This window comes from Geotrypetes seraphini, chromosome 3 (genome assembly GCF_902459505.1).
Source record: "Geotrypetes seraphini chromosome 3, aGeoSer1.1, whole genome shotgun sequence".
In the NCBI taxonomy this organism is placed as follows: Eukaryota; Metazoa; Chordata; class Amphibia; order Gymnophiona; family Dermophiidae; genus Geotrypetes; species Geotrypetes seraphini.
Genome location: NC_047086.1, coordinates 24897136 through 24912736, shown reverse-complemented (window position 1 = coordinate 24912736; position 15601 = coordinate 24897136). Strand labels below are relative to the sequence as shown.

The 15601-nt window shown below is 43.5% G+C and overlaps 1 protein-coding gene across 4 annotated transcripts in view; it reads right to left on the bottom strand.

Annotated features, from left to right (window-relative positions):
* ZNF292 (zinc finger protein 292) overlaps positions 1–15601 on the bottom strand; it is a 191282-nt gene that overhangs the window by 35380 nt on the left and 140301 nt on the right. For all 4 annotated transcript variants that reach the window (XM_033937210.1, XM_033937211.1, XM_033937212.1 and 1 more), the window contains one exon: positions 54–190. In XM_033937210.1, the coding sequence (XP_033793101.1) occupies positions 54–190 (137 nt within the window). The remainder of the gene's footprint in view (positions 1–53; positions 191–15601) is intronic.

Sequence of the window (15601 nt, the reverse complement as noted above, 5' to 3'; positions counted from 1 at the left end):
TATCCTGGCACTACTACTGGATTTCAGAAGATAAAAACAGGATACTAACTCACCAGGCACAATACATCTCTCCATGCTGCAGCTGACGAGATAAAAATGCTGCACATAAAATCAGAGCAGTTTTTTCATCTCCTTCTGACTCCAGATTACAGATCATTTCTAGTGCATCTTTACAATCCACATTTGCAATCTGCAATAGTATAAAAATTACAATACAATTTTAGGAGTAGATTCAACCAACAGTTCTAGTCAATATGATGTAAATCAGGGGTCTCAAAGTCCCTCCTTGAGGGCCACAATCCAGTCGGGTTTTCAGGATTTCTCCAATGAATATGCATGAGATCTATGTGCATGCACTGCTTTCAATGCATATTCATTGGGGAAATCCTGAAAACTCAACTGGATTGCGGCCCTCAAGGAGAGACTTTGAGATCCCTGATGTAAATGTATGGCAATCATCAAAAAAAAAATAAAAAAATTTAGTAGTCAGTTACTGGGTACAGATGAAAATATATTGGAAACAGTATATATCAGTATAAAAAAAATGACTCATTCTGTTCCAGGGGAACGTGGAGAAAACAGTTGGCAGGAGCCCACCCTTTGGGCTAAGGCCCACCCAAACTGGTACACTCTTGTAGTGGCTAGTGGGGATCCATAAATCCTGCCAGCTAAAGCCCTTTTGCTTTGATGGATAGAACTCCTTCCAAGCTCAGCAGCTGGCAGCACTATCCCCAAACCATCACTGCCAACTGCTGAGCATGAAAGATTTCTGGTTGCCAGGCAAAGTGGTCTTCAGCTGGTAGGGCTGTGGGATCCCTGCATGCTCAGGTATTTATATTTTTAAGTGTTTTGTTTTAAGTTGTTGTGGGTTTTTTTTGTGTGGGGGGGGGAGAGAAGGGGGCAGCAGGGAGAGAAAATTGTGAGTTTGAATTTTTTAAAAAAGATTTTGAGTCCTTATACCGTACATAAACATCCCAATTTTCAAATTAAGGAAGCTTAACAAATAGCCGATTCTAGCCCTTTTTTTGTATACCATTTAACCTATAATTTTTATTGAATTTTGTTAGACCTATATTTAACCACAGCAGATAACCCAGGACATGGTACTTTTTTCAAGATGAAACCTAGTCCTAAAAAATGAAAGTTCAATTATACCGTACTCTATGACAGACCAATGCAAATCTACTGCTTTTATTATTTCCCATGGTGAACCTATACTATAGGATCTACAGTAACTTTAGTCAGGATTTGCTCAAAATGTTTTCAAAGAGCACCACCCTGTGTTACCTGTATCACAGATATATTAACAGCCCCTACCCTCCTAAAACTACACTTTCAACCATATATGCATTCTTAAATTCCAATATGCAACTTTAAAATTTGATAGTGATGCACACCATGAAAAACTGTGCATAAAGGAGAACAAAAGACAAAGTCCTAAATATACATTTGTTATGGCATCTGCACAAATACAGTGCACCAGAAAAAGTAGAGAAAATAGAGAGATTATGTCCTTACCTTGATATACCTTTACGAGCAGATGTGTGTGTCCTTTTGGACTAGAGAGTTATGAAGGGACATAAATCAAACCCGACCCAGTCGGTCCCCGTTGGAAATCACATCTGTCCCCGCTTATCCCCACAAGTAATTTATTTCATCCCCACCCATCTCCATAAACTTCAGAAGTAGTTATTTCGTCTAATTATGCTACTGAATTAATGCTCTGGTAGAGATCTGGTAGAGATCCAAAAGCAAAGACACTTTATTAATTTGGAAATATTAATTGGGAAGAATACTTATACGGTACTTTGTAAATGTAAATATAAAATATAAATACTCCAGCTGATGAAGACCCTCAAGCTGTGTCAGCCAAGGTCTTCCTCTGAAGGTGGCTACGGGGCCCTTTTGCCAAGCTTGGCAGGCAGCAACAACATCCCTGAATCACAGATACTGGAACTTCAGTGGTTCAGGGATGCTGCCAGCGACTGCTACTTTTGGTTCTGGCTACTTTTGGAGGTGCTCGGAGATCCTCACCAGCAACAGCAAGGATCAGTAAGTACTTCAACAATGGAGAAATAAAACCAGAAGTGCATTTCTTTTTCTATTGACCATAATACAAAAATTTCTCTCAAAAAATATGAGAGACATAAAGAAGCACAGCACAGCAAAACACACTCCAATGAAATGAAAAAGATCACAAAATATATAATGTGAAGAGAGTCCTTAATTATCACAACTCTAATATGGGGAACCAAGACCCTTAACTCAGAGGACACATTACCAGGCAGACACAGAGGACACAGCAGGCGCAGAGGACAGCTATCAGACACAAAAGACAACCACAGCAGACCAGCAAGCAGGCAGCAATGGAAGCAGCAGACAGAAGCAGGATATTGAGCTACCCAGTTTTCTGCACCGTCTGCCACCGTATGACTACCTCCCCTCTGGGAAGCGGTCTTATGTATGCGCTCGATGCGGAGAACTGGAGAACCTGAAGAAACAAGTCAGACTCCTGGAGGGCAGAATACTGGAACTGGAGGCACTTCAAGCAATGAAGGAAGACAGAGATGCAGAGAACTCCAAGCAGGGGAGGAGGAAGATAGAGATGCAGAGAACACCATCGAGGAAGAAGTCCGAGAGCTGGAGAAGTTCATAGAGGAGACGTACAGGGAGGCCATGGAAAATCACCAGCAACAGAGGAACTGCCGAGATACACCTACAGAGAGTGTGGACCACCCGATTGACAATCACCATGAAGGAATGGGTGACAGCAGCAAGAACGAAGAACACGGACCTAAGGCGGGAGAGATGGACATACACCAGGGACACAGACCTGCGGCTGGAGAATCAAGAGAAGATAGAGGACAGCAATCGTCGTGGGAGACTCCATCATCAGACAAGTCGACAGCCACATAGTGGGAGGAAGACTGGATTGGCTGGTGACCTGCCTACCAAGAGCCAAGATAGAAGACATAGTGAACCACATCGACAGGCTCATAGACAGTGTGGAAGAAGAAGATATGGCGGTGGTGATCCATGTGGGAACGAACAACGTGGGCAACGAACTACAACAGAGAAGTACTGAAGGACCAGTTCCGGATGCTAGGAAGGAAACTGAAGACCAGAACACAGAGGATAGCATTCTCTGAGATCCTACTGGTACCCAGGGCAGTTAAGAGGCAGATGGAGCTGCAAGCAGTCAACGCATGGTAGCGGCGCTGGTGTGAGGAAGAAGGATTCCACTTTATGCGCAACTGGACGAGGTTCTGAATTAGAAGCTATGGCACAAAAAGATAACGTTGATATCATTGGCATCAAGGAAACATGGTGGACTGAGGAAAACGTCTGGGACACTGTGCTACCAGGATACAAACTATACCGCAGAGACAGAGTGGCTAAAAAAGGTGGGGGCATTGTCATATAAGTCAAAGAGGGAATTGAATCTACTGGAGAGAACCATATGTTGGTTTTTGACATCTCCTAGTGCCTCTTTTTGCTTTTTTGTTCTATTGCATTTCGAGGCTTGGCCTTCTTTCCTATTTTCCCCACATCATTATCTATTTTCCCCACATCATTATGTGTCATAAGAACATAAGAATTACTGCTGCTGATCAGACCAGTGGTCCATCGTGCCCAGCAGTCCGCTCACGCAGTGGGCCCCTAGGTCAAAGACCAGTACTCTAAATGAGCCCAGCATCACCTGCATACTTTCCAGTTGAGCAGGAACTGTCCAACTTTGTCTTGAATCACTGGAGGGTGTTTTCCCCTACGACAGACTCCGGAAGGGTGTTCCAGTTTTTTACCACTCTCTGGGTGAAGAAGAACTTCCTTACTTGCTCTAGCGTTTTTACAGTGCTTATCCTCTTCTTAATATTCTTCCCCACCATGCGTCTCATCTCTTTGTAATTCCCTTTTCGGATGTTCAGTGCCGTGACCATCATTCTGGACCGATGTTTCGCCTCTGCGTTCAGGTCAAAGTGGATCATATTGTGATCGCTGTTACCCAGCGTCCCTTCTACTTCTACACCTTGTGCTGGACTTCGCAGTCCATTTAGAATTAAGTCCAGAATTGAATTTCCTCTTGTATTTTCTTTGACAAGCAATCGCCTACAGCATCCAGGAACTTGGCCTCCCTAGCGCAGCCGGAGGTGCTTAGGTTCCAGTCTATTCCCGGATAGTTGAAGTCGCCCATAACTGCATTGCGTCTCTTGCAGTTGCGTTTAATCTCATCTGTCATTTTTCCATCAATTTCTTCGGATTGCCCTGGGGGGGGTCGGTTGTAGATGCCGATCTTCGTTTCCAGTCCATTTGTTCCCGGAATTTTGACCCATAGAGACTCTAACTTATCCGTCAGTTGTGGTGTGTTCTCTCCAGTAGATTCAATTCCCTCTTTGACGTATATGGCAATGCCCCCACCTTTTTGAGCCACTCTGTTTCTGCAGTATAGCTTGTATCCCTGTAGCACAGTGTCCCAGACGTTTTCCTCAGTCCACCATGTTTCCGTGATTCCGACGAGGTCAACGTTATCTTTTTGTGCCATAGCTTCTAATTCACCCATCTTATTCCTTAGGCTCCTTGCGTTCATGCACATATACTTTGAGTTTGTGGTCTGTTCCTTTCTTGCATTTCCTTCCCTCTTGTGTCCGTCCCTTTCGGTCCGTCTTGCCTGTGATCTGGTGAGTCTTCCCCTATATCTTCCTGCATGGTATCTTCCGGGTATACTGGTTCCCGCCATCAACTCTCTCTCTTGGTTGACTGTCGGCTTTCCCCTTCTTCCCAATTTAAAAACTTCTCAACTTCTCCCTTGATGTTGCTGCAAGTAGCCTTGTTCCATCTCTGCTGAGGTGGAGTCAGTCCTTCCTGTACAGCTTTCTCTTCCCCCCGAACATTATCCTGTTGCACACGAAGTAGAATCCTTCTTCCTCACACAAGCGCCACATCCACACGTTAATTTTTTTCACATGTTGCTTACACAATTTACACACCAGAGAGCTCCGGGGATGTATCAAAAATATCACCCATTTTGGTGTTCATTATGTGTTAACTCTGAGTTAGGGGTCTTGGTTCCGATAATTGAGGACTCTCTTCACATTATATATTTTGTGATCTTTTTCATTATTTCATTGGAGTGTGCTTTGCTGTGCTGTCCTCTCTTGTATATTTTTTTGAGAGAATTTTTTGGTATTCTATTTGATATATTCTTTCTTTATGGGTTTAATTTTTTGAAGACCACAATACAAAGGCATCCACTATATACATTTCCCAAAGCTACCATATTACAGTCAATAAATTCCTATTTTTTTAACCTTTGTTGTCTGTAGATTTATTTTTCCATCAAGTTAGTTCCAGTTTCTCTTTTATCTACTTTCCTGTCTGCAAATTCAAGCGGTTGCTGTCCATTGGTTCCTCCTACCATGGTCCAGCATTTCTTTCTTCCCTCCCATTGTACAGCATCCTCACTCCCTACTATCCTAGATCATTTCCCCTTCCCCACTCCTGCACAGCATTTCTTCTCTCTCCTCCACTCCCATGTGCAACAAGTCTCCATCTCATTCCCTCCCTTGCTGCACTGGGAGTGGGGAGAAAGAAAGAGGGGAATCCAAGGTGCATCTCTCTCACCCCTTCTATAGCTACATCCAACATTTCTCCCTCTCTCATCTCTTGGCCCTTGGGTAGTATCTTTTAACCCTCCCCATCAGCCCCATGTCTAACATTTCTCCTTCAACACCCCTCTCCCTTTGTCCCCGTTCAGCTCTCTATTCTGGACAAGCAGGTTCTTTTGTATATGTATTGAAAAATGTATAGATAAATGTTAAAAAAAAGCAGCTGTAAATATCTGCCTCCCAGTAGGGACCTGTACGAGAAAAGTAACACAGCCTTACACTAGAGCTCCAGTCCAAGAGGTTAGCGCCCAGGAAATGTATCTGGGTGTCATCGTAGACAATACGAAGAAACCTTCTGCAAGGAAGGGGAGGGTAGAACAAGAAAGGATGGTTCTCCTCTAAAGAGGTGTTTGGATTTAAAAACCTGCAGAGAGAATTATTCCAGGGAAGGTAAATGGGATCCTAGATTAGGTATCGTAGGTATCATTGAAGAGAAATGTTTTGAGTTTGGTCTTAAATATAGGGAGAAAGGACTCTTTTTTTTATATACAGAGGAAGGGTGTTCCAAAGAGAAGGTGCCATGACTAAGAAGATGGAATTACGGGTTATATCATAGAAGATTTCTCGGATTAGGGAATAACAAGAAGATCTTGATAGTTTGAACGGACTATGACTGGAGGCATAAGGGATTAAATATTTATCAATAAAAGCGGGGATATGATGATTTTTTTTTTTTTGTAGGTAACAGAATTTTGTATGTGATGCGATGGAGGATAGGGAGCCAGTGTGTATCACATAGAAGTGGGGTGACATGATCACCGAATTCAGTGAGGCACTCTCAGGACTGCATTGACTGCCTTGAGATTCAGGGTCGGCCTCCAATTGTCTGAGCCTCTCTTTGGAACAATGAAGTATACCGAGTATCTGCCAGAGCCTGAGTCTTGCTCCGGAACGCGCTCTATGGCCGCAATGATCAGCAACCTGTGGACTGTGGCCTCCACCCGAGCCGCTTTCTCTAGCTTTCCTGCTGGGGAAATCCAGAAAATAATCTGTTTGGGAACAATGTGCTGCCTGGAACTGCATAGAGAGAAGCTGAAACTGATTACATAGATATCTTCTGCCTCAACAAGCAAGCAAACTGGACTGCTGATCTTCTGACTCCCCCCTCTTTCCCAGCCCAATACCCATGGCCGGGGAACTCCACCACTCTCGGACAGCCTGCACACCCACCTGGCAGAGGAAATGCAGTCAGCTCCGATCTTGGGAAAATTTCCTCTGAGTCATGCAGCCTGCACCCGACCCACTAGTAGACAAACCTGGGGTGAGTAAGTTCCCAAGGAAACGGTCCCTGAGCCCTGATCTGAAGTACAGGCTGTCCAGAGGGTGCACTACCAAGCAGCCAACCCCCTGGAAGAGTAAAGTCTGTTATCTCTCACAGTTAGAGGTGTCCTTGCGGGAAACTGCAGCACGAGGGCCAAACACACGATTGAAAGGACTGAATTTAAAGAAAATAAACACAAGCAGAAATGACAAGCTCCTATCTGGCTTGTAGGAAAGAAACTTGAGTTCCTGGAGGGAAGGGGGGGCAGTTCTGAGGTGGGAAGGATTCGAGACTGAGTTATGAGGCTTCTTACAAGCTCTGGCGAGTATGTGACAATAACCCAATAGTCCAAGAATAGAGTGGAATTGTACAAGAACAAAGTTTTACATCCATTCAAAGCAATGGAAGTTTAGATTTCAGGAGCCACATTTGCTCTGCAGCCTGTTGTGGAATTAAAACACAGGCACCAAAAAGCATAGGCACCAGCTGCCAATTAAACAGCTAGTACCCCTTATACCTTTAGTTTTACAACTATTCAGACATATGATTTCACTTCACTTCAGCTCCCCATCCTTATTAACTAACCATTTACAGGTTTCCATCTCGCACATTTTTATAACCACACTTCGTTTAAAGCAATAAACATTTTATTCAGACATTCTTGGCTCAGGAGTAGTTTTCAATCAGCTTGCACCGCACTATGTTCCCCCTTGCGGCATCTGATCAAGAAGCAGGCAGGGTAATGTTCAAATCCATGTCCACATTGACCAGGAGCTGAACTCTATGCCTCATTGAACATTCAGCAAACCGCCATGATGTCGGACACTTTCCGGGAACTATACTGCAGGGATCCTCCTGAGAGATGCAGGCAGCGGAAGCAGCTCTTCCAACAGTCTAAAAGCAAACTCAATAGTACACTTGGTTGAGATATGGGACTCGTAGCATTTCTCTGCATCGGAGTGAGGCATCAGGAGCAGAGTCATCAACCATGGCTTACATGCAGAGCCACCATCCCTTGTAAGAAATGTCTTGAGGTTAAAACTATCCTTTATTTCAATTAAAAAGTACACGTGTCTAGCCACCCCACAAACCATCAAGCACACAGATCCCCATCTCTCCCATTCCCACCCAAGTGCCTTTCATTTCCTCCCCCCTCCAAATATGATTGAATCTCTTCCCCTCCACCTCTCCTGATCCACTCCTCTGTTACCCTCCACCACTGTTTGAAATCCAGCTCCCCCCCCACCCCACCCCACCGTTTTTCTTCTCATGCACACAGATCTCACTTACCCAGTAGGTTTGGGAGGATGTTGAAGTCTGGAGCTGTGTCCTGAGGCTTCCCCCCCCATTTGATTTATCTATCTAATTATTTAATGCAATGCATATAGATAGCTATTTATGTTTTGATTTATAAAATCACATATTTATGCCTTATTCTAAGGTGGAATTATTATTGATAAATATGGGCCTGGATACCCTTCTCTGTAGTTCACTTAACTGACTACCAGGCTACTCCAGAGACCTGTTTGCTAAAGAATAACATGGGCACAAATTTGTCCCCATCCTTGGATCAGTGTTCTCCCCAGGACCTTTTAGCCGGATGCTTTGCCCGGCTAATTTAGATGACCGCCCGGCTAATCCTGCTGCTGCCGCCGATGCTCCTTCCTGGGCTGACTCGCCACCAAAAATTTTGTTTGATGACTGCCTTTTTTTTTTGCCAGCATGCTTTTACTTGCTTCGGGCCTTCCTCGTTGCCAGGTCCTGCCTAATTTCTGTTTCCATGAAGGCAGGACCCGGCAGCAAGGAAGGCCCGCAGCAAGTTGTAAGCTTCCTTCCGGGGTTCTAACGTGTACGTGTCAGCTTCCTTTCTCTTCCCTCCGAAACCGGAAGTTATGTCCCATGGGGGGGGGGGAAGAGAAGAGAAGGGAAGCCGGCACGCACACGTTAGAGCCCTGGAGGGAAGCTTACAACCTGCTGCGGGCCTTCCTAGCTGCCAGGTCCTGCCTTTGTGGAAACAGAAAGTAGGCAGGACCCGGCAACAAGGAAGACCTGAAGCAAGTAAAAGCAACAAGTTTAGTGGTATACCATTTGAGGAAAAACAAACGCACAGAAATCGGACCCAATTCTGCTTGCTCTTTTAAAGCTCTGATCCAAGCAACCTCGGTGCCTATTGTGGAAGATAAAGTGATCAGCCAGGAAGAATGAAATCAAGTTCAAGTTTAGTCAAGCTGTGATTTGAACTTTATTGGCATTTGTTTTTTCATCCCTTAACTCTTGCAAAGTCTGATACAGGAAAAGCTAGAAGTGCATCAGGATTTAACGAGCTTGGGGTGTGCAAATCCACTTAATGCAGAAATTACAGTAAAACCAAATCACTTTTCTCTTATTTCACTGCAGCTCTGAGATTTTTCGAGCTAATGTTCTTTTGCACTTAGCTATAGTCAAGCACCGGACTCACAAGACTTCACTTCCAACGTCAATTCTGATGTCTGAGAGGAAGTTCTGGGCCAGCCAATCGCTGCCTGGCTGGCCTGGATCTTCCTCTCTGAAGTTAAAATTGATGTCAGAGGTGACGTCTTGTGAGTCCGGTGCTTGTATGTGCCGGGCCTGGCTCGGGGAAGCAGCAGGGAGAAATCGGCATGATAGATAGGATAGATAGGAATAGGAATAGGTCTATTTCATTTAAGCTAAGGGAAAACAATATTTTTTCTGAGTATCCTTTAAATAATGGTTCACAAATTAATTCAGCCTGTTTTAAGGAAGGGTTTTGTTTTTCATATTATTGCTTCTGTTTTTATAATCCTTAAAAAATAAGGGGCAATTCTCCAAGTGGGTTCTTCCTCGTAGGCATCCCGAGACTGTAAAGGGAACGCCTATTCTATAGCAGTGAATGGGCTCCCAGGTTCCATTACAGAATGGTAGCATATAGCCTTAGATTTAGGCGCCTTGCAGTTACAGCAGCCATAGAGCTGATGTAACTAAGCATGTCCAGTTGTGACAAGAGCTTGTGTAACTAATAATATGTATAACACGAAAACAAGCCCATTCCCCACCCACATATCTACCCCCTTTCTGTTTGTGCAGCATAGCACTTATACTGTATGTGCTGTTATAGAAAAGTGCTTAAGGTGTGAATGTGCATAAGTGCTTATTCGCGGGCACTTAGTTTTATGGTTTATTCTATCGATGTACCACTTTTCAATCCAATACAAAACCAAGGAAACAGAACTCCAAAAATTATAGGAAAATGGACATGTACATGTTGTCGGGAAAAAGAAAATGGGGCCCCCAATATTTTTCCAAATAACCCCAAAACAAATGTACTATTATTAAAAAAATTATTCCTATTATTAATAGGTGTTACTGCAAGATGCTATAAAAACTGGATGATCCTTGTTTTCAAAATGACGTCATTCAAGAAGTGACCATTAAGATCTGTTTTAGCAAAATGGCATTTAACGAAGAAGTTGCAATTAAATTTTTGCAACAAAATAAGACATACGGCCAAAAGAGGGAAATTCTATAAGTGGCATCCCGATTGTAGGTGGCGGTTTGGCGTCCTACCACTGTCTAACCAGGCAATCGGGACGCAGGTTAAAAAAAAGAACACCCCAAGACAGGTAGCCTACAGTTTAGGCATTTACACAAGCCTAGGGAGGCGCGCAGGGCCGCTTAAGCTTGCCCAAGGCTAAGCTTAGACGTGGTTTCATCCAGAAGTGGCCTTAGGTAAGCTTAGGCTGTCTTAGGCATCTCCTGCAATAGGCACCTGAAATATAGGCTTCCCTTTTCTTCTCTCCCCCGCCCCCCCCACGGGACATAACTTCCGGTTTTGGAGGGAAGAGAAGGGAAGCTGGCATGCACACGTTAGAGCCCCGGAGGGAAGCTTACAACTTGCTGCTTTTACTTGCTTCGGGCCTTCCTCGCTGCCGGGTCCTGCCTTCGCGGAAACAGAAAGTAGGCAGGACCCGGCAATGAGGAAGGCCCAAAGCAAGTAAAAGCAGCAAGTTGTAAGCTTCCCTCCATCACTGACCTATGGAAGATAGATCAGCGATGGAGGGAAGCTTACAATTTGCCTAGTGACTCTGCTGATGGGTGTGTGAGCTGGGAGGGATGGGAAGAGAAATGCTGCTGCTGCTGCACAGAATGGGGGAGAGGAGGGGGAAGAGAAATGTTTTACTGATGCACCAATTTTTTGGGGGGAGGGGGAAAGGAAGAGAAATGTTGCTGCTGCACCCAATTTTGGGGGAGAGAGGGGGGAAGAGAAAAGCTGGTGCACCCAATTGGGGGGGGAAGAGAAAAGCTGCTGCTGCACCCAATTGGGGAGGGGAAGAGAAGTGCTGCTGCACCCAATTGAGGAAGGGGGAGGGGAAGAGAAGTGCTGCTGCAGCAGCAGCACCCCCCAATTGGGGAGAGAGAGGGGAAAAGAAAGAGGAGAGGCAAGAGATACCAAGACTATGGGAGGGAGGTAAAAGAGCTACCAGACCATGGAGGGGGGGAGGGGAGGAGAGATGTCAGCGCATATGGGGGAAGGGGGTGGAGGGAGATGCTAGGGCATGGGGAGAGAAGGGAAGGAGATAGAGATGCCAGAACATGGAGTGGAGTGGGAAGGAAGGAAGGAAAGGAGAAGAGAGAGATGCCAGAGCATAGGGGAGGGAGTGAAGCTGAAATGAATCAAGTACAAAGGAGAGAAAGGGCACAGGATATACAGTTTATTGAAGGGACATAGAAAGAGGGAAGATGCCATATGGAATAGAGAGAGGGTGGACACTAGATGGAAAGGGCAGAGAGGGTGGACAGTGGATGCAAGGGGCAGAGAGAAGGTGGACAGTAGATAGAAGGGGTAGAGAGAGAGAGGGGCAGAGGCTGGGTGGAAGGGGCAAAGAGAGGACAGATGTTGCATGGAAGGAAGCGAGGACAAACACTGAATAGAAAGAAGAGAGTGAAGAGATGATTAAAGCAGAAATGACAAAAGGTAGAAAAAAATTTTTTTGTTGCTTTACATGGAATCAAATAGTATTGTAACTGTATTGATTAAAGTTTATAAATAGGAAATGGAAATAAGGCAGTTTTTTTGGGACTAAACCCCTTTCCTCAGGTCAGGACAAGATACAATAACAGCACGGGTGCCCAAATAGTCAATTGCAATCGACCAATATATCGCAAAGGCAATGCGAGTCGATCGCGTTGCCTTTGCAATCTTTTTCTTCCTGCCTCCCTGAGCCAGGCCAGGCGCGTACAAGCACCGGACTCACAAGACTTCACTTCCAACGTCAATTCTGATGTCGGAGAGGAAGTTCTGGGCCAGCCAATCGCTGCCTGGCTGGCCTGGATCTTCCTCTCTGAAGTTAAAATTGATGTCAGAGGTGACGTCTTGTGAGTCTGGCGCTTGTATGTGCCGGGCCTGGCTCGGGGAAGCAGCAGGGAGAAATCGGCATGATGGCTTAGGGGGGCAGGGGGAGAAAGACAGGCAGGCAGGGGGGAGAAGGAAAGAGAGACAAAAAGAAAAGGGGAGGGCAGAAAGAAAGAAATATTGGATTTACAGTCAGTAGAAGGAAATGCAACCAGAGACTCACGAAATCACCAGACAAAAAGGTAGGAGAAATGATTTTATTTTCAATTTAGTTTTCAAAATGTGTCCGTTTTGAGAATTTATATCTGCTGTCTATATTTTGCACTATGGCCCACTTTTACTAAACCACAATAGCGGTTTTTAGCGCAGGGAGCCTATGAGCATCGAGAGCAATGCAGGGCATTCAGCGCATCTCCCTTCGCTAAAAACCGCTATTGCGGTTTAGTAAAAAGGGAGTGGGTATATTTGTCTATTTTTGTATAGTTGTTCCTGAGGTGACATTGCATAAAGTCATCTGCCTTGAACTCTTTGAAAATCCACGGAATATAAATAATTAACATTTTCTCTGCGTACAGTGTGCTTTGTGTTTTTTTAAATTTTATTGTTGGTAGATCATTTTGACTTGGTCATTTTAAACTCGCAAGCCCAAAAATTGTGGGCGCTCCTGCTGTAGAGCCATTTCTTGTATGACTGGATGAGCTATATTTATCTTTTTTTTTTTAAGTTGTTTAAATTCATGCAGAAATAAATGGATAGATTGAACCTAATGACTTCATTAATGCCTTTCCCTTTTTTAAACCTCTATACCATTTGAAAGAGGGCAAATATCTAAAATAGGATACTTCTTAAATTTAGTAAAAATATTCTGGCACAAGTGTCAAACCTTAAAAAAGGAAGTCATATTGAGCATTGGAAAATAATAATAATTAACTAATAAAAATAGTACACATTTAGGGCTCCTTTTACTAAGTTGCGATAGTGGTTTTAGTATGCGCTTAGCGCGCGCATAATTGCTACGTGCGCTAGACGCCAACACCCACATTGAGCTGGCATTAGTTTTCCCACATAGCGCGGGGGGTTGCGCGCGCTAAAAATGCTAGCACACCTTAGTAAAAGAGGGGGTTAATTTTCCCCACCACCAAATTTCCCCATCCCGCCCCACCCGGCTACTTTTCCATGCCACCCAGCTGGAAAAAATTTCTGGGGAGAACACTGTTGGATGTATTCTAAAATGTTCAATTACGGCATAAGCCTACTTTAGACCTGCCCGCAACAGACCTCTAAAGCGACCCCTTGAGATTTAGATGAATCGAAGAACAGCAGCATAGGAAAATAGCAAATTGAAAGGGTTGGGCAAGAAAAATATCCATCTGCCCTTTTATAGCACACTGATGTTTTTCTTTATTGAGGACAAATTCTGAAGCTTAGCAGCTGTTATGGATGGGCAGACTGATGGCTCTTAAATTTATATTAACCAACTGGAAAAACTATACGTAAATATTGGGGTAGCTCTGCTTTTTTTTTTCCTGTGCTGAAATGTCTTAAAACATGCTGAATGCAAACTTAATATTTTGGAAACTTCAGCTATCATACAAAATACAGTAGAATCACGATTAACCGGTATTTAAGCAACTGGCACTCACACAACCAGGAATAAAATCACCATGGAAACCCCCCCCACACACAAAAAAACCCGCCACGAAGCAGCAGTGGTCCTGAGCTGCACCCTCCTACCAGATACAAATGCTTTTGGTCTGTTTGACAGGATTTATTTTATTTCATATAATTTGGTATACCACCTTACAACCCAGGGCTGAGGAGTCAGAGTCGGAGTCGGAGGAAATTTCTGGTACCTGGAGTCGGAGTCAGAAGTACAAAAAACTGAGGAGTCGGAACATTTATCTACCGACTCCATTTTTGAACTTGGCATACCAATCACGAGCGATTCTTTCAGCTATAGCACCCACTATATACACAGCACAAATGTTGCGAGCAGCTTCTGCGGCCTTAGAACCTTGATTAAAAGCAAAAAGAAGGTGGTGTCGAAAATGCTCATTTCTCTCATTCCATTTTAACGATCTGAAAATGAATCAGTGCTGTGGAGTCGAGGAGTCGGAGGAAATTTCGGGTACCTGGAGTCGGAGTCTGAAGTACAAAAAACTGAGGAGTCGGAACATTTATCTACCGACTCCACAGCCCTGTTACAACCAAAATATATCAAAACAGTTTACAATCCACTTACCTAAACAATCACCTAAATCGGAACCTAGACAAAGGAGAACTCAGACCCCATTTACCTACCCCCCATTCAAAGGTACTCAGCGCAAGAAGATGTTTGACAACCTACTAGTGACACAAGCAGCGAAACTTGACCACTCCATCTCCAACTTGCTGACAACAACGAGCAACTTCAAATGCATTTCAAAAAGAAATCAAAACCCTGCTATTCAAAAAATTTATCCAGATATCTTAACTCTTCCCATTGTCCATCCCCTCCCTCGTAAATTATCCCCTCAAAGTCTCTTCCACTCTTACAATTTTTCTCTTCAAAATCTCAATCATGTAAACAGCTCCCTAAATTGTAATTTTCCTGGAAATGTCAAGTTATCTTCTTTTGTAATCCGCCTAGAACTGCAAGGTACAGGCGGAATAATAATAATAACTTTATTTCTTCTATACCGCCATAATCTTATGACTTCTAGGCGGTTCACAGTGAAGAGAGCTGGACAGTCAGCAAATTACAGAATAATGTAATGTAATATCAGCCAGACACGTTATATGTAAAACTATAAAAACAACAAAAGACAAAACAGAAAGAATCTGTATTTTTTCCTGAATGGCATTCCTTTCTAATTTTTACTTTGATATTTATTTCTAAATCGCTGTCATTTGGCAAAGCTTGGCAGTATAGTAAATCTTAATAAACCATACTCGTAAACTATTTGATTTATAGAACACTCATTCATATTGTAATTGTTTCATTGTTTCCTTAGCATCTGTTTTTATTAAGACATTGCTATTTGATTTTAATATTATTACTACTATTTTTTTTATTGCATTTTATATTTACAGCAAAGATTAAACTTTGAACTAAGGAAATACAGATTTTATTATTATTAATTCATAAAAGTAATTCTATTATGAGCTATCCTTGCTTAATCAGCACAGTACAATTACTTCTTTCTGCTTACGGTATATACCATTTGTAATTTGCAAATCAGCACAAGCCATCATGCACTGGGATGCTCATACTGTTTGTTTAATGCTTAATGCAGACACTTCTATTTATCTGTGCTTTTGTGTTGTCTAAGAACAGTTATGCCACCA